This window comes from Anopheles ziemanni, chromosome 2 (genome assembly GCF_943734765.1).
Source record: "Anopheles ziemanni chromosome 2, idAnoZiCoDA_A2_x.2, whole genome shotgun sequence".
In the NCBI taxonomy this organism is placed as follows: Eukaryota; Metazoa; Arthropoda; class Insecta; order Diptera; family Culicidae; genus Anopheles; species Anopheles ziemanni.
Window position 1 is genome coordinate 77,582,629 of NC_080705.1, and position 23,622 is coordinate 77,606,250.

The 23,622-nt window shown below is 44.2% G+C and overlaps 3 protein-coding genes across 3 annotated transcripts; 2 read left to right on the top strand and 1 right to left on the bottom strand.

Annotated features, from left to right (window-relative positions):
* Window positions 1–1,992: 1,992 nt before the first annotated feature.
* On the bottom strand, window positions 1,993–5,933 carry LOC131281100 (solute carrier family 53 member 1). Its single transcript, XM_058310354.1, has 6 exons — window positions 5,865–5,933; window positions 4,893–5,046; window positions 3,419–4,827; window positions 3,104–3,346; window positions 2,896–3,029; window positions 1,993–2,151 (listed from the first exon to the last, which is right to left on the bottom strand). Exons 1-6 carry the CDS (start codon window positions 5,931–5,933, stop codon window positions 2,112–2,114), a joined length of 2,049 nt encoding a protein of 682 aa, XP_058166337.1. The 3' UTR covers window positions 1,993–2,111.
* Window positions 5,934–10,001: 4,068 nt separating this feature from the next.
* LOC131282554 (motile sperm domain-containing protein 2-like) lies at window positions 10,002–19,687 on the top strand. The gene is made up of 8 exons (XM_058312051.1): window positions 10,002–11,219; window positions 12,827–12,976; window positions 13,046–13,387; window positions 13,463–13,683; window positions 17,973–18,051; window positions 18,422–18,534; window positions 18,606–18,806; window positions 18,882–19,687. Exons 1-8 carry the CDS (start codon window positions 11,120–11,122, stop codon window positions 19,278–19,280), a joined length of 1,605 nt encoding a protein of 534 aa, XP_058168034.1. The 5' UTR covers window positions 10,002–11,119; the 3' UTR covers window positions 19,281–19,687.
* Window positions 19,688–20,775: 1,088 nt separating this feature from the next.
* LOC131294433 (transcriptional repressor CTCFL-like) lies at window positions 20,776–23,196 on the top strand. Its single transcript, XM_058322481.1, has 4 exons — window positions 20,776–21,852; window positions 21,916–22,881; window positions 22,955–23,082; window positions 23,149–23,196. The coding sequence occupies exons 1-4, from the start codon at window positions 20,811–20,813 to the stop codon at window positions 23,194–23,196; spliced, it is 2,184 nt and encodes a 727-aa protein (XP_058178464.1). The 5' UTR covers window positions 20,776–20,810.
* The last annotated feature ends 426 nt before the right edge of the window (window positions 23,197–23,622 follow it).

Here is a 23,622-nt window from a genome sequence, read left to right on the forward strand (position 1 = left end):
CACTTGAAAACGTGTTGTTAGTTCCAGCGCTAGAAGGTGGGCTTATATCTGTAAGAAAGCTCGCAGCAAAAGGTTTCTCGGTAGCATTCGGAAGAAAAGGTTGCGAAATAAAAGCACAAAATACTACCGTAGCTGTTGGTATATTAGTCGGCAACCAATATAAGCTAAAGGTGGTGGAAACGTGTATGACAGCAACGCGTTATCATGGTGTAGACTGCCAACACACGTGGCACCGGCGAATGGGACACCGTGACATGCAGGCTGTGAACACGATGGTGAATAAAGGGCTAGTTGACGGAGTAAGAATGACAAACTGTCGAGAGCGGATGGTGTGTGAGTGTTGCATGCTGGGAAAGCTGGTGCGGAAGCCCTTTCCGCAGGTTCTAGAGCGGAAATCTAAGCGACCAATGGACATCATACACATGGATCTCTGCAGTCATATGGAGCGTCCGACGCCAGGCGAATACGGAGACCCCTGTGGGGAACAGGCGGCAACAAAGAACCTAATGAAACAGGAGGAGCGACATGTTTTGAATGATCCTGTATTAGAGAGTGACGAAGATCTTCCGTTTGAATGTGACAACAAGAATGAAGGGACCCTGTCACAACCGAGAGCATCAGAGCAAGAAGATGCAGACAAAAAATATGAAGAGGTGGCCAGAAAACTGGTGCTCATGGAACAGGACCTCGAGCGTTCGAAGGAGAAGGTCGAGATGAACGAAAGCAAGATCGTCGAGCTTGAGGAGGAACTCCGCGTTGTCGGTAACAACCTGAAGTCGCTGGAAGTCTCGGAAGAAAAGGCAACGCAACGGGAGGAATCGTACGGTGGTCAAGTGAGAGTGTTGGATCAGCGTCTCAAGGAGGCTGAAGCTCGCGCTGAATTCGCTGAACGTTCCGTTCAGAAGTTGCAGAAGGAAGTCGACAGACTCGAAGATGAGTTGACTGTCGAACGTGCCAAGAACTCCAATGGATCCAGGGTACACAGCGGAAAATGAAGGAAGCAAACCGTTCGAAGACATAACACTGTACAGGGGACGCAAAGCCAGTCAGCCTAACAACAGTGACTGGAGTGCGGCAAAGCGCGTGTTACAATACTTGCAAAGTAGTAAGGTTGGTACTCACCCAGGAGGAGTGTAGGAAATGGGTGAATACCTCTGCGTATAAACCTTGGGGAGAAAAGAACTAAAGTTGGCAGCACTGCATTTGGCTGTCAACGTAACTTAAACTGTATGAAATAAATTATTGTTACTGGACTTTCAAAGAGACAACACGTGTTTTCTTGCTGCTTTCCTCTATTGGTGTTTGATCCAAGGGTGGAGTATTTCCACAGAAACCAAAAGACATTACTCAGTATTTTTCAACAAAAGAAGGGGTAAAAGAATTCTGAAAAGAAGAGCGGGCAGTTGTGAAGAAAATTCTTTTACATCAAAATAACGCCAAAATTTCTCGTTTGGTTTCTATTTGAAATGTTTCATAGCTGTGGCATCCATCCAATTATTGAGCTGAACGTTGGTTATATTTTATATTCATTAACATTTATTGCAATCCTCTGTTTTAGACTGTACCTGTACCTGATTATATCAGAAAACACTGTTGCAGTGTTACCAACCTGGCATCGTCGAATGAAAATTGGCGCCCTTTCCGTTTACAAAACAAAACTTGAACATAACCTATGCTGCCTGCGGTTGGTCTCCAAGTGAATTATTGAAGTTATGCAAATATTTAAGGTTTATGTTTAGACTGTTTGTGGTACATGATTTGACATGAGAAACATCTTTTTAAGTGCATCTTCGTCAAGTGCTTTCTTCATCATCCAGGAATATGTTTGTTTTTATCAAGACACCAAACTTGTTTCCACACCAGCATCTTCCGGTATTGGTAAATATGAATAGAATCTTTATTATTACAATTATTGTTATGGATATTATCATGTTAAGTACAATGAACCCATTAAATCCAATCAACATCCAGAGCCTTCAGGTTTTTGCCAATTGTTCCTGTATATCCGTATTGCGATGACTTTCCATTGCAAAGTTGCCGTGTCCTATCCTTTTAGCTTAGCCAGGTGTGTTGGGGATAGCGAATCCTTCGCACACCTCCCTGCCAATTCGTTAAATTTCCCACTGGACCCTCTTTTGTGGACTGTTGTTTCTATGAGGTAAAAAGGGAGAAAATAACCATTGCAGAACGCCGGGAGATGAACATAAAACGGTACAAGAATTGATCATTTGCGTATGACTAGCGAAAACAAGTACAACAACGGATGTAAAGCGGCTACGATAATCATTCGATCCCTCCACCGTTACTCCTGAGAGGGCACTTCCATTTAGTGGATAACAAATGATTTAATGGTTCGTGCGTCATGGATACACTCAGAATATGCTGCGTGATTTTATGGATGAAACGTTAAGATTTTTGAACTACATCCCATAGACATTCTGCTAAATACTACACATAAATCCGGCAATCGGGGTGAAAGACAGAATCCTTATATCAAATTTCAACTAATGAATGATTCCATGAGAAAAATGGTAATACACTTGGAAACGTTGAGCTACACGCGGTTTTGTTGGAGTGCAATTTACATATTCGCAACTAGATAATGTAAGGCTATAGATGGAACAAAAGTCATTAAACATGAATGCTAGATTTTGATATAATTGGCATGCAATCCTTCTACGAAGGACTATCCCGACAATATTAGCACTCTAGAGTTGGTATTCGATGAAGTGATGAGAAATGGCGTACGGAAACAAAGTAAACTACGACAGGTAACTAAAAATCGATGAATTGATTACGGTTTACGCACAAGCATGTTTGTTCCATGCATTAGCGAGAATAAATGAAACGAAAAGAACATAAAAAGAAACCGAAAGTCGCGCAATCCCACGTTACATTTCCAAGTCCTCCGTCGACTCAGCCTCTCGCAGCAAAAGGCGCTGCTCGGATTTCTTCTTATTTGGCAGCTTCTTGACGGTGCGACGGTTCCGCACTCCGTCTTCTTCGTCCATCATCCGAAGTATGGTGGTCTGTTGATGACAAAGTGATAGAATACTAGATGAGGACGATTTCTTTATGATCCAACTTCACCCAGTCTCTGTACCTGATCGGAACAATCCATTGGGGCAACGGAAATATCACGTACGGCGCGGAAATTACCGCAGTTGTTCAGATGCTCGTTCTCTAGCCGAAAATAATTCCAGATAAAGCGTCGAAATACTTCCAACGGGCTGAGGATCGATACTATGATTTCCCGATCGATGTAACCCATCTCGATCAGGCTCATCGAGAGTGTCCAGCCGAATCGCAGTATTAGATCCTCCACGATGGAGAAGTAATAGAACCACTATTGGGGAGGAAAAATATTGTGTTGCAATGAGGGTTTCCAATGTTACGTTTGAATGACGGCACTACTTACGTTCGAGCTGTAGACAACTTCATCGCGTAAAAACTTGTTATCGCTCGATTTGGAATCAAACAGACCCCAATCCATTTTAATATCCCAGGTGTAGGCGTAGCAGGACGATACGATCGAGGCAAGGATCCACAGATAGAACCACGGATTGTCTGAGCTCTTGGGGTACTGATCACGCGTCGCTTGCGTGATTGACGAGAAAATGACCACAAAAAACGACGTCGAATACTTCAGCGCATTTGCCAAGTGCGGATGGGCGTCGCGGGTATCTCGAAATCGTCGCAAACACTGTGCCATACGGAACCAAGCCGGAAGCATCGCGACGACGGGCCGTATCCATAGCGAATCATCGATGCACTGGTTTGGTTCTTCTGCGTAGTTCCAGTTGCGCATGGTCGAGAAGAAGCACAGGGAGTACTGCAGGTCGAGAAAAGCTGGCACGATGCTATTCAGCTGATCAGCAAGCCAGAAATCGGCGAAATTTACATAGAAAAAGGGTGCCAACATGATCCGACTGAGGATGCGCAGTGTCCAGAAGCGAGCCTCGTAGCGGAACGTTTTTGTCGGATTAAGAAGAAAGCCCGCCATCAGTAGGTACAGTATGAGCGGGCTCAAATAGGCTGGAATGGCCAGTGCTTCGGCGTACAAATAGCCCAGCACGCTCATCGTCCAGATCACACCAAAGATGGACGCTAACTCCATGATGTGCTGCTCGGACAGGTGATTCCGAGGGTCGAGCTCGAAGATCAGCACGTGGTTCACACCGGATGATCGCCACCCATACACGTTGATGCCCCAAAGGAACATGAATTCAACAATCAACAGTGGACCCCGGTAGAGCCGGAATGCAACGATCCAATCGTCGCGCTTCACGTTGAACATTGAGGACAGGATGACGGCAATGCATAACACGACCAGCGAGCCGGAGAAAAGGCCCACCTTGAACGTTGTCCAAGGGCTTTGCTGTTCACCAAGCGGAGGTACCCGCAGACGCTTCATGGCTCGCTGCCGATCGCCGCCCTCTATCTCGTTCGTCACAATGTTCTCCGTCTCGTGAATCAATCGATCAATATCCTTGTTCACGTAGAAGTGGGCCGACTCCACGTGTTCGGCACGCCAGCGTGCACCAAAGTCAACGTTCAGCAGCTTGTCATGCTTCTTCAGGATCTTCCGGAAACCGGTAAAGTTGAGATTCTGATAGTTCTGCAGCAGAATCAAGCTCAAATAGAACTCACTAAATGCGAGCTTGAGCTCTTGGATCTTCCGCACCGACACGTTCTTCTTGCGCAGTAAGTTCTTCTTCATTTTGTGTAAATTATCTTTCTTTTTCTTCGTGTGCTCCTCCATTTCGAGCGTTTCGCTCAGTTCCGTTCGAAGGTTAGCAAATTTGCGTGTCGCCTCAGCCAGCTTCTCTGTGGGTAAAAAGATAAAAATTGAGGTTAGCACAGGAGTATCACGCCCAAATGGGTTCACGTACCAGAGTAAAATGTGTTAATTTTAGCAAGTTCACTGTCACAGTAATGAAAAAACTGCTCGTCAAACTTGGCAAAGTAACGGGTCAGTACTTCCGGGTCCACCAACTCGGCAGAGGGTGATTGCTCCACTGCGGCATACAGCTGAGCTTTCATCTCCTATTGAATGAAGAAAAGGTTAGTAGAAATATGATAATTTTAGAAAAATTGTTGTTTTTTCTTCGAAAAAGGTTTACTGTGCAAACACTATCAACAAATCAAGAATTTTAGTTTTAGGAACCGTTTTAAACACTTGACCTTTCGAATCGTGTTTTTTCGGGTATTGTTTATAAACAAATCACTCTCACTAAAAATAGAAGCACAACAAGTAGCAATTACATTCCACACGAGTATGCGCTGGAAACATGTGGCACACGCTTTACTTTTTCAAACCATTTTAAACCGGTTTCGTCCCGTCGTTAGTGACGCGTTTCAGGGCAAACGGTGGTTTTTCACGCCTTTATTTTTTTCCTTTTATTTAATTTTACTTTTCTCACGCGCCATCTAAAATAGGTACACGCGGGAAGAATCTAAAGCAGAATTGTGTGGTCCCTTCATTTTCCGTTGTCCTTTCGTCCATCTCCTCCGTGTGGCACAAGGAATGGGGCAGGAAAAACCAGCTGATTATCATTGTTTACACTCGCGCGCGACACTAGTGGCGGTTTTCCGATACTACCAGCGAGTCCTAGCATTTTCTTTTCTTTTAAACGCCGAACATCGGACGACAACGTAAACATTGCGCTCTGCGCCGGTGCAGCGGATGGTGACGGTTGAAAAATGGCACGCATGCGCTCAGCACCGTTCGTCTTGAAGCATGTCAAGTTCGGCCAATATGTTTCCGACGTCTTTGGCTCGAAAGGGTCACACGGTCGGGTCAAACTACGATACCAGTGTCCTGGTGCTTCCGAACTGGGTTTTCCGATTTGCCAAATCCTTACCTCGTACATGATGTACTGCTTCCGCCATTCCGGCGTTATGTGGGCGGCCAGATGCTCGGCAAACTTCATGGTGACTGCGATTTGTTTCTGGTCACTTTGATACGCACACAATTCTTCGCTTTACATCCCAATCGTTGCGGCCACATCCGTGCACATCGTGACCGAGTTGTCAGATGGAAAGTTTCACTTACATTGAGGCAGCAGCATCTGACACACGCCTTCACCGTTGGTGTTCGTCGGCGTTCGTCGGGTGCAGGTCGTCGTCGTTGCCGTCGGGTGGGAAAACGCTGGGAAAACACGATGGAGCGCAGGAATGTATCGTGAAATTTTCGATATGCGAAGCGTCACCTCGTGCTCCTCGAACGGATCGCATGGAGAGTAATAGCCTAGCTGTGGTAATAGGAAGAAACATATTTAAATTCATGTAAATATCGTTGGTTTTATTTAAGTCACAATTCATATCAAATCGTTATCAACTGTCGTTTCCATTTAAAAATATTCCTAGGTGTAAATTAGTCCACAACATGATGAATTTGTATTTACCAGCTGTTCAATAGTTGGAGAGCCATGAAAGCACGTGTCTAATATCCATGTGCTATTTTCTTTCCTGTGCAGCTTTATGGAATCAATGTGCAAGAGTTGAATCCTCCCAACATTACATACGAATCCGAGTCCCCTCACCAGTAACAACTCCCCAACACATCACGACGCTATTTTACTCGTTGCAGAAACGCGTCGTCGCAGCAATCCGCGAACTGCCGTCGGTACGTGCGGTCGTAATTTCACTGCGTCTTCCGGCGGTAAATTGGTGCAGTTAGTTAGCGATGAGTTTGTTACACTAGTGAAACAGTCCCATGTGCCATTTCCCACACTCCGAACTCCAGTCCGCGTATATCGGCGAGCCATAGTCATTTCCATCCACAACCGTCCTGTTACTAAGGCCAGCGATAGTGTGCTCATGTTCTTGGAAGGGTACGAATGTAGTTGAGATTGTTGAGTGTAGTGTTACGAATGTTCTAAAAACCAACGTTATATGCAACAGATAAGCGCAAACATTAAGGAGGGTCGAGGGACTAGCGATGTTGCCGAGGATTAAATATAATCATCGCTGCACGTCTTTGCACTAGCAAATTCGAACACACGCGAACTCCCCTCAAAGAAAGCCGCCTTGCGTAGAGAGGTGACCTTGACCAACTGAACGCCGGCATTTGGAAAACATGTGGGCCGCGTTAGATGTGAAAGTGTGACATCAGCATCCATGTAATTTCCGCGCAACCATCCGGTCGTTCTGTCAGCTATAATGCACAAAGTTTATCAACTGGTATTTTAATTGTTCGTTTGATTAATTTTGAAAACAAATTACATTCTGTGTTGCTTTCAGATAGCATAAAGCAATCGAATTAAATTCTCATCTTTGAACTGCCATTTGTTCATCCTTTCAATCTCGGAAGAATTGCTATATGCAAAGAATTCCGACGACAGCGTCCACTCTTTTTATTGAGGAGTTTATTTTCTCTTCCATGCATGATTTATGTTTTCGTCGCATGAAACATGAAACCTCCATAATGTAGATTCTTACGCCTGGAAACTGTTTGTCTCTTTTTCTTATATGTTTCGCACAGCTTATCTACTGGATAAGTAAACTTTGTCACTAAAAAATTGAGTCATTGCCAATATGTTTCTCACATCACGCTTAGATTGTTGGACAAGATTATTTTACTCCCCTTTTTTCCTTTGCCCGTCGGCAATTGATAAGATGGCATTGACTTTTCTCCCTGGCACGTACTTCAAAACAGTTCGATTTGTATGACATAAGCTTTGTGATGCATCGGATTGGAACTGTGTTTTGTAATAATAAAATGATTTAAAACACTCAATAGCTGTGAGTGGAAAATGTTGCCTTTCCGCAATAAATACAAATCATAAACAGGAGATAATCTTTCCGCTTCCTCAAGCGATACTGCTAAATTAAACTATTTCACATGAATAAATCAATTTTATTCCATTCAATGTATTTCTTCTCGATTTAAGAAATATCTGCATTGTGGTACAATCACGCACACAAGTGGCGCCTTGAGACCCATTTGTTCAAGATCGGCTAATGGTATTTTTTATTCGACTGTTGTCTTACGGGCGGAAGGTTTGGTCAATACATACCTGCGTATGCGCCCCTCCACTCGATACTTTCACGTAACTTTTCTCCAAATATCTAATACATGTAGTCGAACTTGCTTGGACGTAGCTTTGTAGCAGGGTTTTGTTGCCATAATACTTGCTTCCAAACCTTCATTCTTACCCAACGCCAAACGCCTGGGGTACCGATCGTCAAATGGAGATCCGGCGAAGTCGATTGATAAACAGCACCCGGAAGAACCGGTTTTGCCCGTCTTGCCCGTTTGGCTTTTTTCTTCTGAAAGCGCAAAGTAATGTATTCGGCGATACACTCTGTTCAAGGCCAAGGGCACGCGGGTAGGAGAGCAAGCTTAGCCATCGACAATTTACTAAAATGTTGAATATTTGCAACCTGTTATGAAGTAGGCAAAATGACAAACACTTTCAAGAAAAGCGCAAAGTACTCGTTCAATATTTCTTGCCTGGGTATGGATAAAAAAGGGGCTCATGCCTCATAAAAAAAGTTGCGAAGGGTATTTCTACGGTCGAATCCATCCAATGCTCAGACTGACGCAATCCGCAGTTCCCGTTTGCGCCATAACCGTTAATTTATGTCCTTTTTATTTTAATTGTTTGTCGATATACGGCCCGAGCATCTTCATACACTGATGGCATGTTTTGCTTCATGTAGCTATTTGAACTTAAAAGTTCCCTATAATCATAAAAAATATTATGTTTTCCTACGATTAAACCTGGTTATTGCAACTCATTGGTTTTTGTGTTATGTCGCTTTTCGATTTGTACCAGCAATGTTACGCATCACTTTAATCGTTTGCAGGTGTTCCCCGGAACGATCCGTGTCCCTGTTCTGATAAATTCTACCCCAACTTCCCTGGCTGGCTGCCACGCGTTATCACTATCGAAACATGATAACACGTGGTTTATTTGCTGATAAGCTGCACGTCGTTGTCAATGTGCGCTGCAGTCGTTACGTCGTGTGATTAATTACAATTACCTACGACTCGTACGCTCCGGACGGATGATTTAGTTCACTATCGGAGTGGAGTGTTTTGAAGATTTTCTGTGATCTTGGAACAAAATAGATTCAAGCTGATTAAAATAAACTATTCTCAGCATGGTCGAGCTACTGCATGCAATGTTTCGGTAAGGAAAATGGTGCAATTTTCAACTTCCTTTCAAATGGTTGTTAGAATACAAAAAAGTCGTATTACTACATGCCAACGCACATGCTCGAACGTTGAACTTCCAAGTTCGAACGCTCTTCGAACGCTCTCCGTCTCTCGGACAGAAATGTGTTTAAAAGACCGTTTGTTTTATTTTCCTTCCGAACTCACTTTCTTGCCCCATTTGTTCGATACATTTCCACACGCAGTTGCTGCACCGTTGTAATTCCCTGGCCGGGGATGCTCTTTCTCTCGCGGTTGCCGAAAATATACAGTTACGGTAACCGCGGGATTTCGTTGCTCCATCTCCTCCATCGCAGCGGCGTGTGGATCGTGGCCGCAAGATTAGGCCAGCAAGACTTTGGGGCACATTGAGGGGAGGGGAAAGATTTGCCGTCCCGCCATCCGGAGTGGAACGATGCAGAGAGAGGGAAGTCGAATGCGCAAGATAGGACGTCGTTGTACGTATCCATGCCGGTGGAGGCCAGGTCGTGTGAACGGCACTCGTCATCACGCGAAACGGAGAAAAAACGAGAAATTCAAACGTCAAATCCGTCGGGTGGCGCGTTGCCCGGAGTTGTTCGCAGCTCGGAGTTGATCATGGTTTGGTCAGTTCTCGGGTGGCCGTCGCGTGTGCTTGCTGCGTAGTGCTGCGCCGTACGTTTCGAGTAAGATAGCAAACCCAAACGAAAATAAGCCGTCTTCGTACCGTCGCGTTCGTTCCTTAACTTTCCATGGACCTCACTGTGTGTGTGGCTATTTTCGTTAAATCAGCGAAAATAAAAAATTTAACAAATCACGTTCGACACTTATCTCCTCCGGTAAACCGTTCAGTGAAGATTAGCTACTCCTGTGCAGCCGACGCAAAACAACACAGTTTAAAGGTTCCTTTAACGGTACGGAATTTCGCACGTGCTTTCACACACCCGCGTACACGATCGAGGATGTACGTTCGTTCTGGGATGTCGTGAGGATGGTGCTATTTTCTGTGCATCAACAACACTTCGCTGTCGTTGTCAAGGCAACCTGATTCTCCTTCATCTCTCATGATTATCACATCGTATAGCCATTGACGAAAGCTGCCTCCAAAAACTTCGACCAGTTGGGTGTAGTTTCCTGTGTTTGTGATCTTCACGCAAGAAACCTGTTCGCGTAATACAAAAAGTGGTTCCTCCAAGTTCTTTCCGCCAACGTAGCTATCACGAATCAAACGCACACATTCTCGAAGAGGGTGAATAAAAAAATTAATGCCAACTACCGCATGTTTGATGCTCAGCTTCCGCTAGACTTAATGGGGTTTTTGACCGAACCCCACTACTAACCCTCTAGTTTGGGTTACAACACGCGCTCCAGCTAGAAGACCTTCATCGGTTCGGATTGTTCAATTTTGGTATTTATCGCCGAGAGAATCAAAATAAAAAACAAGGTGACACTTTAGTGACAAAAAACCGTCAACCGACTTATTGGTGCTACTAAGGTGCTAAATGCAATAACGTCAGTAAACCGGTTCGAACACCATTGAACTCTCTAAAACCCAATTTTTACCTTCAAGGCAACAATTCTAAACCACCGTCGGATTTCTCCGAGCCAGATCCATGTGGATCAAACACATTCGATACGGGTGTCGGAAGGTTAGTGTCCTTCGGCGGCAAGTTGACTAAAGGAGATCGTGGTATGACGGTACACTTCCGCCACAGTGTGCGTGTGTGATAAAGCGAAAAAGCGAAACGAAACGTCCCTGGTGAACGTCGAGGCCTTCCGAAGAGAAAATAGTGCATTTTAGATAGTCATAGGTTAGTTTGTGCATAGTGTTCACACGAAACGGTCGGTAGTGTACATTGTCTGCCCGGCCTATCTAGCGGCTAGGCCATAATCAAGAAATTCGCGCCACCATTGTCCTGTGCCTTCGTGTTACGTGCGGTGTGTATGTAAACGTTATCGGAATTCCTTGGGCGCAAGATGACACTGCCAGAATTTCTCAACCCCACCCCGGAGCAAGTGGCCGAGCTACGCCAGCTGTTCAAGGAGAAGCTGGAAAAGGATGCTGCCAAAGTGCCAGGTAATAATAACCGTGTTCAAACAAACCAGCTCTTATCTTTCGATTGCAACAAACGTGGAATCCATCACTTGGAATCCGCATCGGGCATTTGGTCGCTTCAATTTATTCGGGTTATAAATGACATAGGAATCTTGATCGTACCAAACCACCAGTTCATGTGACTTGGGGTAGTATCAGCTGATTGTAGCGTGCTATCTCAACCAGCATGACTCACAAGATCGTGAAATGTTTTCAAATGATGTATTTCCCATAAAGACATAAAAATATTTGTAACATGAACAACTCACATGTTAGAATGACTAGTCCTTTTACTTCATATGTAGGTTAACATTTCGAACGAATTTAAGTATGTTTAAAATTTTCTCTCCTAATCCCTCACTCTAAATATACGTAAAAGAATAAAAACAATTCAGCCGGCGGATCGAACATTGCTGACCCCTGGTATATGCGGCTATTCATTCTGAAGAAACCACGTGTTCCCAGCTGCTCAAACTGTTTGCCTTTTCAAATTACATTCGATTCGATTAAGTAACAATAAACAATGTACATGCTTAACATAATCACATCAACTATTAATTAGAAAAGTGAAAACTTTCAGTCAATAGAGAGTTGGATCACAATTTGTTAATGTTTATTAAAATATTACTAAAAGAAAAGTGCATCTTAATAGTGTTTAAGTGGTATGCATAACCTTTTTAAATACTTTATCCTCCTCTATTTCTTCTCTTTCATTTTGACTTACTTTTTCATTTGCCGTTGGTGGCGTATGATGTCTTCCAAGCGGCTTTATGCCACTCCAAATGTCTATACTACATTGCTCTCTCCTTAGCCAGTGCAACAAGTTTTATCAGCCGGCAATCTTTTATTTGGTTTTGGGCACAAGGCCATCGGTCCACGACGTCCAGATGATGGCTAATTTCCCCATCCTTCGGTGGACCGTAACGAAAGTCGTGCTGCGGGCCAAACGTTGCTCGAGGGAGCAGCAATGACCTAACGCCACACGCACCGGGGCTTGCCGGGGAGGCACACCGGACCTATGTGCAGTCTAACGTTCAAGGTTTCCCTCAGGCAGACTGGTGGTATTTCTTCCAGCCCTTCGGTGCCCTTTTCGCGTGGGATTTGAATAGCTAAGAGCGTCAATCCCAGCGTTTGTTGTGTTTGGTCTTCATCCAGTCGCCAAGTGTTGCCAAAGTGCTTATATCATGGCTCATCTGTTTTTACCGGGACAAAGTGAGGATGACGCAAATTGATAGTTATTTCTTATCTGGAGACTCTGCCAAAGTGCTGTGTTTGATTTGTTTGACAATGTTTCAACAGTCTGTAAGCAGAAGAGTCTCAAACAAATTCATCAGATCTTTTTATTCTACTAAGAACCTCTCCAAGGGGAGTTAAAGAAATTTGCTTTCTTTTTTTAACTTTTACTTTGTCTGCTGCAAATGTGAACGAGCGCTAGTTCGAGGTTCTCTCAGATCAAATATTGATGCCGCTCAATGGCAATCCGTCCGTGTCTACGGTCGTTTTCTTTTTTGTCTGCTTTTGCATGATTTTCAGAGCTCATTTGAATATGTAGCTAATTCACTTTTTTTGCCTTTATCTTCTTTTCTTAGTGGGAGGCTTCCACGAGCACGATCTGAAGTGGGTTTTCGAAGGCGACGGATGGTTGATAAAGTTCCTGGAGAACAATGACATCAACATGAAGGACTCGCTGAAGCAGCTCTGGGAAACGATTGAGTGGAGGAAAACATCTGGCATCAATGGTGAGTAAAGAAGACAGAAGCGATGGCAGATGTTCATTTTTTCTGATACAAAACCAATTTGTTTTTCAGATATACGTGAAGATAATATTCGTATGGAGTACATTAACGATGGACTTATGTTTCCTCGGGGGCGCGACGTCGACGGCAAGACGGTGTTCATCTTCAAATCAAAGCTGTACGTACGAGGTACGCGCAACCTGGACGATCTGAAGAAGTGCTTCCTGTACTGGATCGAACGGATAATTCGCGAAGCGAACGATGACCTCGTGACGATCGTGTTCGACCTGACCGACGCCGGGCTAAGCAACGTCGATATGGACTACACGAAGTATATCATCAACACGTTAAAAAACTACTATCCCTGCTCTCTGAACTATATTCTCATCTACGATCTTCCATGGATACTTAACGGTAGGCATCGACTCAGTGGGTTTCAAATGGGAACCAGATTGACTGATGTCTTCTTTTTATGTGACTATCTTTTAGCCACCTTTCAAATCATCAAAAAACTGCTACCTGCCAAAGCCGTTGACCGGTTACGGAACATTAACAACAAAAACATCCGCGAGTACATTGACGAAGACAACATGCAAAAGTGCTGGGGTGGCAAGGATGACTACGTGTTTGAGTTCATCCCGGAAGCCCGGAAACCGATGGAGTTACCACTGACGCAAAACGGCACACAGAATGGAATTCTTTCGAAGAAGGTATGTGCAATAACAAGATCATATTATTACACGATACTCCACTAGTCAGCCAAAGACTAGATTTATTAACAACCTCTCAAGCACGCTTGATCAACCTTTATTAACTTGTCGTATGAGAGAAGCACAATTAAATTGTGCTAGGTAATGGATTGGTTCTAAATCTAGTTGAGGTATTTAAGGTACGGGGACTTCAGGTACTGATAAATCTGGATACATCGTCATATACTTACAAAAAGACAAAATAACTGATGGAAATGTTAATGCATACATTTTAGTTTTGATATGCTTTCCAAAAAAAAACTGAATGCTTGGCGGATAACATTTTTGTGCGAACAACGGACAAGTTATACACTAACTGTTATACACTTCTAATAACAACACGATGAACATTGCATGAAATTTGAATTGCCAATGGTAATGGTGAAACAGTTTTAAAATTATTTTCTTCACCCATCGTTGGTATAGTTAGTAATTCGGATGTTATTGTTGTCTTTCTTTCTACTTGGCAGCAATAATGGGTAATCTCGGTTCTGCAGAACACAACCGACTGTTTGCATAGTTTCAACCGGTCCGACTGGAGCAGAACAGGAAATGTATTTTTACCGATTTATGTTTTCGTCAACTTTGGAATGTAAATTAATTAGAATCTCGTTTAACCGTTATGCAAGAATAAATATAATACGTGGTGCCGACCTACCTCAATCAACCATTAGATTTAGATTAGAATGAGGAATAGAAATAAAATCTTTTTATTTACAACATTTTTCTCCATCTCCAATTTGTTTTCCTATCCGTTTCGTGCAACCCACTGTCGTTACAGTGGAGCACATACTATTTAAACGGTCACTGCTTGGACGCGTTGGATTCGTAAACGACGTTGGCGGTATATAAAACAAATCGCCCGTCCTTCTGCAGGCGCGGCGATACCCATGCCGTCAGCACATGCATATGCCGGTAAAACAATTTCTTTATGTGCCCCAACTAACCTTAGCGTGTATCTCCTTCCCGGTTTCGTCGATGGCCTCGTCATACGCGATGCGTCGTCGTCTTGCTCGTGCTGGCTCGAGTGAAAACCCCTACCAACGACGAAAAGTGATACTTGGCAGCCGGTTTAGTAATTTGGCGGCCGTTGATCGCGACAGACACAGTCGAGCACGTCGCGTGCACCGGTTTTCGCGGTTGTGTTGTGAGTGCACTTTCAAAACGTTGCCTGAAACCTTACCCCTCTGTCCGGTTCGGCTGATACATTCGTTATTTTGGAAGGTTTAGTTTACAGTGAAGGTGTTTATTTCACTATTGTGTCCTAAAACTCTCAACAATCCACGGCGCCTGGACGTTGGTTCATACATTGGCTTATTTCGTTTGACATCCACACACGACTTATGGTGCTTTAAAAGAAAATTTCTTTATATATTTTTTTAAAACTATGTTAAACAAAGTTCACCCAGGGCAACGCCAGTGCCACGCCGCGCGCACAAGTGTGTATTCGAAAGCGTGGCCTCGAATCGCATATTTTTTTACTCTTTCGGCGTTGTTTCGCAACCCGTGCATTATTCCGATTGAGACGATACACCGATCGTGTTTGTTTTATTTTTATTTGTTCATATTCTTTTCCATCAGGACAGTACCGGTAGTGTGTTGGTGCGATGCGTTTCGAATCGATAAAAAGAATTTCTGAAAGGTCCAGACGAGCCCACCGGTTTTTCTCTTCAATTAAATTCGATTGGAAAAAGGGACTTATCCCTAAGGTCCTTTGGTAGAACAGTTTATTTTTCGCCGATAAAAAAGTACGACCGTTGCTGCGTGTTTTATAAGTGTAGCTGTCCCAATGCTGTGTGTTTTCTTTCCGTTCAAATGTCTTTTCTCTGCTCAAAATAACTATTGATTGCTCCTTTGGGGGTTGTTTTTCGTCATTCACGTCTTACGTCAGTCAGTTGAAGATACACATCGTCCTCCAAAAATCAAAAATCTATACGATCGACATGGCAGACACGGCACTTGTCGAGGCAGTTAGGTTGGAACAGCTGTGTAGACTATCATTCCATTGCCAGCTGGAATGGTAAAGGTACAAGTGCTAAGAGAAACGCTTGCATTTTACTCCTGCTTGGTAACTAAAGCATTTAATGGAGCTATAAACTAAATTATACTACAGATGAAGGAGTCATTAAGTGAGAGGTTTTAAAATATAAAACAGTCTTTCAAGAAAAGTGAAACAGGTAGCTTCAAGCTGCGTGAATCAGTTGCATGTAAACACAAACGGAAAGTGAAGTTAAAATATACCGGTTGCTGGAATCTCAAAGCGACCTATTTATCCTCCGCCAACCCAGTCCAAGTTTGACCCCGGAAGCCGGAATCTGTGGAACGAAGAACCACAACACCCTGCAACAACTCTGCACACCGCCCAGCGCAGCTTCAAGCAAAGCAAAACATGGCTCGGGTAATTTCTTTATTTTTCCATCGCAGTCTTCCTTACCACAAACTTATTTTCTTTGCTCCATGAAGCAACTAATTGCCACATAGTCGGTCCCCCGTCTCGGTACACGGGGTCTTCTTGGTACTCCGATCAACACTGATCTTTCTACCCATGTGCTATTGCATGGATCTCCCAGTAGACATTAACAACCTTCCATCGCATGAGGGTTACGCAAGTAGCTAACGCAGAAAGGTTGACGCGGTTCACCGGGGACCGGCGTTTCGTTCTGCTCTCTACCTTTCGGCACGATCTCCTCTCGGTTCGTTGTATCGTCCATCATCTGAACAGCCACCCCGTCGATGTACACACCCCAGTGAAGTTACTGCGACAAGGGACGCACACAGTTTTATAATGGAACGGAACGCAATTGTTCCAATAGGTTTTCGTTTTTATATTGACCTTCAAACTGGAACAGGTTTTGCAGGTCACATATTTTTTATTTGGCAATGTCTAAATTTGAGACATGCCTGCCACTTCAATGTTATTTTTCTTTGGGGTTTACAAGCATGGTCAATTGTAAAAAACGGCAATTACTTCATCCGTAAACTGTACGTACCGCGCTCCTTACCATGATTTTAAAGCGGCAATAGATGCTTCATTTAATCAAGGAGTCTCTTCTTTTAGGGGTGCCCTGGGGTTCAATGGTATTTTGCTCCCCTGCGCCATGCTAATTTGAAAGTGTACGCCTGTTCGAATGATTTTACTGTAAATACCAAAATGTGTTTACATTCAATAACGCATCGATCGTTGTGATATATTTGTGCCACCAAAAACCAGATTACCCTATGCTTACCGTAAGTTCGTATGGTTCTTAACAATTGTAAATAATTTAATTTAATTTGCAAATAGTTTAATTAAATTTTTTAACACGTTTTGGAATAACTTACCATAAAGCTTATCAACGGATAAATTCAAATTGTAAAGCTTTTTTGGGGCTTTTTTGCATAACCTGCGGCTGTCAAGTTGTGTCGCAGGATGTGGCCTGCTAATGTCTATCGACTTTGGGACCTGCTCAAACAAACATCGAGAGATACGCAAAGCACCGTTTTGCGATTAATCAACGAAGTTAGCTCATACTCCAAGAGTATCAGAAGTAAGTGAATTGGGCAGGATCATCCCATTGCCACCTCGATAGAAAACACCCCATGGTAGTGAAAAAAGGAATAATTCATTAAACATCAGACTGTTTCCGTGCTATGAGCGTAGGAGTTTCTTTGTTCAATCGATAAAATAGTGTAGTGACTGTTGTTCTCTCAACTTCGCACAAGTTATTACACCCTTCAGGGAAATACACCCTGTCTTGCAAATAACTATCTTAATTTAATAAGTTTATGTGGTTAGCTGCAGTCGGATAGTAAAGCAGTTGCTTTAAAAGATTTGTTTTGGGAATGAAGATTGAACTCCGCATCATAGTTGCGGTGAAAAAACTCCGCAGTCTTCCATCAGATTGTATCCTTCTCCTTTGCCGCATCTAGTTGTCTGAATCCCCGGCAAGAAACAGCACCAGCTTAGCGTTTGCAGCTATTTTTAACGCTGCAATGGTGACTTCAACGGCGTTTTGCCAAGAGAATAGACAAATCTTTACGCTTGAGTGAATGAATACCGGTGGCGCCAAACGGGTATACTTCTCCGGACAGGTTGCGCATCGGGTCTGCTAAAGTTTGTGCATAAATTTACCTGCTGCTCGAAAGAGGTGGATTATCCGGGTGGCCAACATTTTCAGCTGACTTATCAATTGTGATCGTGTAGTAGTTGAAATAAATTAAACCAATCTCGCACTAAATTTCTGCTTCCTGCTTCACCCCACACGCACCAGGTACATTTTGCGAACCTCAGTCCCCCGGAATCGCCAATGAACGAATCGGCCGTCAGCAAGTTTCCGGAGCACAGTGACGGTAAGTCGAAAAATGTTGTATCCTAACTCACGCTATCGGTTCGAGGGATACTATCGTTTGTGTCGAATGGGAAAAAAACGAGAGGATGCGAAAGGGAAAGTTAGCTGACAGAAAATCGATTCGATTAATTTAAAATTTATATGCACCAACTGGTCCCAATGTGGGAGGGTTCCTATCCTATGGCATGTTTCGTAACAATCATTCGTGATTATTATATTAAAGGCAAACTTTGATATGGCCAAAACAACCCGGCCGGCACAAACAACTTGCTACTTTATCTGAACGCGAGGAACAGGGAACTTTCCTCCAGCGGTCTTTATCTCCAAACGACTGATATGCCTCGAATGACGTTATTGTGTTTCGATTGCAGGTGAGATGTTACGGATAAATCCACAGTACACCATTACATTCGCCAAATCCGGCAGCGATCTGGTCGGAACGGTGGAAATCACTAATGTGGATAGTAAAGCAGTTTCGTACAAGGTAGGGATGGCTCGTGCAATTATTGGGTAAGTTCTCATCGTTTAATGGAAATCGTTTGTTTCTCATTGCAGATAAAAACGACAGCACCAGAGAAGTTTCGAGTGCGTCCTAGCACGGGTGTACTTCTGCCGTCGGCGAGCATCACAATAAATGTGATGCTACAGCAAGGCCAACAGATCAACACGATCAATCGAGAGAAATTCCTTGTGATGTGCATTGCCGTTTCTAACGATATTTCTACCAACCCGCAAGAGTTGGCCGAGTTGTGGAAGGTGAGTGGTGGAATGATATTTAAGTAGGTTGATTTTTCGGAACAAACTCCTAATCCCGGTACTTTTCCGTTCCAGACCATCTCCGCTAAAAGTGGCCTGGTGGAGCAGCACCGGCTTAAGTGTGCACTACCGGTAAACTTTGACGAAAGCGGACTTGAATCAATGTTCGGAAGTGGTGTCGGTAATGCAACATCTGGCCATGACCAGTACGGTACCGTTGGTGGGACGTACTTAGGCGGTGGGATGACGAGTATGGGTGGCGACAAACAGATGGCTCATCTTCAGCAGACAATTGCACACCTAAACGATACAACGCACCGGTTGGAGGCGCAGGTGAAGCGAAACCATAAGCTCCAGTGGATTACCTGCATACTTTTCGTGTTGCTGTCGGTGGCCATCGTGTACATACTGAAGGTTGAGATCAAAAGTAACGCTTCGCAGTATTGCAGCACCATCGAGGGAGGACACCATTAAGGGCCGGAGTTTGCGAAAGTGGAAGCATTTTGAAACGGGCTTCTAGCATTTTGTTCCAATTGGCTGTCGGTTCCAATCTATGCAAAGTGCTACATTCCTTTGTTTTATTTTTGTTCATTTTTGGCTAATTTCTATGCATACTAATGTTGTGTTTTCCACGAACGTATGATCCTTTATGGTAGTTTCCTTAATCTTGTCCTTTCGTTCATTTTATTGGTCTTAAAATGTCCTCCATGTTTCATTGATACGGGAGCTCCTGTCCCATCCCAGTAGGGTTATTTTATGTTGTAAATTATACGTTAGGTGATGTGAATAGGATATCAAATTTGTTATTTTTCTCCCACCAAACCTTTCCCCACGCGTACAATGGTAGGGTAACCTGCGTTGAGAGAATAAAACTTGGCAAGAAAAGTAACAAAGTATTTCTTATCGTTCCATGATGACTCTATCGAAGCTCTGATCGTTATGCTGATTATAAATGCAACAATTTACAATTTGAAAACGCGAAGCATCAACGGTTTCATAACCCTTCGGAAACGTCATCATCACTACGACCTGGCAGCATCGCGTCATTTAATCCGAAAAAGGCGTTTCCAAAGGGGACCGTCACTTCGTCTACGTTTCACAGTGGGACTCATCAGTACGAATGTTGGATAACGGGTAGTTTTGTGATAAAATTTCGACTGAGACATTACTTTTCAGCGCTTTTTGCAGTTTAATTTTTGTTTCAATAATAATCAAAAGAAACTGATGTCCACGAGCGAATAACTATGAATTAAAAGTAAAGTCAATAAGCCGCCGCATATGCCATAGTGCAGCGCCCTCCTGCATCATTCGCTTGAAGTACAGCGCATCTAGCGCTGGTGTAGCTGTGGGCATCAATAAAAGCATAATCAATTTAAAGAGATTGATACATTTCGGCGTCCCAGGTAATTGCATATCGATTTATAATCAGTTAAGTGATGTTAGAAGGCAACTTTCCGGAGTAGAAATAAAATCGTGCATCGAAGGAATGCACCAGTTATTCTAGACGGTGTCGCAGCGCCGACGGTGATAGAAAATGGAATTTCCTGCGAAATCAACTGAAGCTCCATCTGGGAGTGATGTTTCCGAATGAAATTTGTAAACAACGCCGAGTGGATCGCTGTGTTTACGTATGATTTTGAGATGAAATCAATTTTTCAAAGGTTTTTAAGATAAATTAATTTGTAGGATCCTGACTTTGTGTGTTCCGCAGCAAAATGGCGTTCGATGCGAGGGAACATAGGATCGATTCCTACTGTGCTTGTTACTTTTTGTGCATCACCAGCTATGCGCCCGTCATTTGACAGCTGTGGTGGAAATGTTTTGTTCGGGTATATTAGGAAAAGTTTTGTTCGTTTTACGATTTTCTGCACCCCTGCTGTGATAATTCTATGCTGCGAAGACTTGCTTCGGTTTCGCATTTTACGAGTTGCTTCGATGTTTTCTCATTCCTGTGTTTCTCTATTCACAGATATTGCGTATGGGCAATAGAAAACTGGCTACAAAATGAACACAAGAAGATCAAAACCCAAATCGGAAACGCTAAGTCGTACGAACGCCGCTAGTTCCAGAACCGTGAACAAGCGAGGCGCGCAAAAAACCAACAACGAGGACAAAACCATACCTATCAAAATGACAAAAGCGGACAATGCTGGCGATGTGGAGGCAGAAAGTTTATCGTTCACTGCAAACAACGCCGAGGAAGATGACGAAGAGCAGGGATGCTACTTTGTCGACCAGAAAGGCAATTACTATTTTCAAGCCAGCGAAGACGCGGAACCGGTACTGGCGGCTGTAGGAACAGAGCCGTTTTCGGCAGAAGGGGATGAAAATATGAAAATCGAACAGGACAGCGTAAGTTACGTGCTTATCATGGAAGATGGCGAGAATAAGTCGACCATTGTGGCGGATACCGCTGACGGCGGAAATCTGCAACCCGGTGAGGACGAAATTTACGATTTCGACGATTCCGATTTTATTGTCGAAGAATCGGCACCCAGTGCGAAGAAGCCGGGTCGCGTTAAGAAGGAACCGGCAGCCGATGGTGCGATGCACATGTGCAACTACTGCAATTATACGACCAAAAAAATGTTTCTCCTTTCCCGTCACCTCAAATCGCACTCCGATGATCGACCGCACAAGTGCTCGGTCTGCGAGCGTGGCTTTAAGACGATGGCCTCGCTGCAGAACCACGTAAATACGCACACCGGCACCAAGCCTCATCGTTGTAAAGTGTGCGATAATTGCTTCACGACATCCGGTGAACTGATACGGCACATGCGGTACAAGCACACGCACGAACGGCCGCACAAGTGCACGGAGTGTGACTACTCGAGCGTGGAGCTGAGCAAATTGAAGCGCCACATCCGGACGCACACTGGGGAAAAGCCGTTCCAGTGTCCGCACTGTACCTACGCGTCGCCGGATAAGTTCAAGCTGACTCGCCATATGCGCATCCATACAGGAGAAAAGCCGTACTCTTGCGACATTTGCTTTGCCCGCTTCACACAGTCCAACTCACTGAAGGCACACAAACTGATTCACCAGGGTAAGTAATATGGAAGCGGAAAATTCGTAACCATCTTTTTGATCTGATTATTATTCTTTACAGTTGGCGATAAGCCTGTCTACCAGTGTGAACTGTGTCCCACAACCTGTGGCCGCAAGACCGACCTGCGTATTCATGTGCAGAAACTGCACACGGCGGAAAAACCGATCAAATGCAAACGCTGCGACAGCACGTTTGAAGATCGGTACTCGTACAAGATGCACGTGAAGACACACGAGGGAGAACGGTGCTTCAAGTGTGACTTCTGTCCGTACGCTTCTATCTCGGCTCGCCATCTAGAATCACATCTTTTGCTGCACACCAATCAAAAGCCTTTCAAATGCTCCGAGTGTAGTCAGTGCTTCCGACAGAAGCAGCTACTAAAGCGACACATAAACTACTACCACAATCCCGATTACGTCGTCCCGACACCAAAGGCGAAGACGCACGTCTGCCCTAGCTGCCCCCGCTCGTTCCGGCACCGGGGAAATCTGATGCGCCACATGGCCATGCACGATCCCGAGTCACAGTTGCACGAGGAGCAGGCGGCATTACGCGAAGGGCGCCAGAAGAAGGTGCAAATTACGCTGGAGGAGGAAATGGATGACGAGGAAGAGGAGGATGAAAAGGCGGAAGGTGGCGATCTCGTCACTGTGCAGGATGACGATGGGCAGTACGTGGTGCTGGAGGTGATACAGCTTCAGGATAAGGATGGTGCGGTTGAGAAATCCAGCGGCATGGGCACAAGGAAGCGTGGTGGAGCGCGAGCTTTAAACGAGGCGTCCGCTCCATCCACTTCCGGCACGTCGATCGTGACTAGGTCGGGAAATGCAACAATCCAGCAGCAGCAGGTAAAAATGAAACAGGAGCATAAAGATGGTAACTCGCTGGACAACCAGTCGGACTTCCAAGGTGTGGAGGAAGAAGAGACGGATGAAGAGGATGAAGAAGAGGAGGAGGAGGAAGAGGAAGAGATCGTGATCGAACAGGGTGATGATCATTCCGAGAGTGAATTTATTCTCTCAGGAGGTAAGTACATGTTTCCAGGAACCAGGATCAAATCTAAGCCAATAACTGGTTTTGCATGTACGTTTCTTTTTAGATTTGGAAGACACTGAAATGCTAATGTCAACACTGCAAGCCCCCAAGCAAGAACGCTATGATCTGAGCAGTATCACCGTAAGCCAGGCTGAGATTGAGAAAAATATGAGCAATTGCTTTGGATTCTCAGTAAGTAACATGATAAGCAAACGCATATGAATATCCTTTTAACAACCCAATGATTATCCCCGACAGGATGACGAAGATGAAGATGCAAAATCTACGATAACATTGCTAACCTAAGCCACCGGATTCTTGGTAAATCATCAGTTGCCATCGTCTTCACGCGTATCGCGAAGCTCTTCTGAGCTGGGTGCATACTGGAAGGAAGTAGTGTTGTGCTTAACGAATCTTTCGATGAGATTCATTCATATGAATCTTCTGCAAGGAGTGATTCGATTCACGAACCGAATTTTGAATGAAAAAATCTGCACGATTCATGAACCTCTATGATTCACGATTCTCCACGATTCTCCACGATTCATGATTCTCCTCGATTCTTCGGAGAGGCGAGGCGTGGATTATGCGACCAAAAAAAAAAGAGGGCCCTCAACCCACTTTTGGCTGATGACTTTTCCTCACTAGGTGTGTCTTAAGGATTCATCAGATCGTCAGATTTCAAGCTCTAGCAAAGCCGGGTTTCATTAATCTTGGAGATTCGTGAATCGT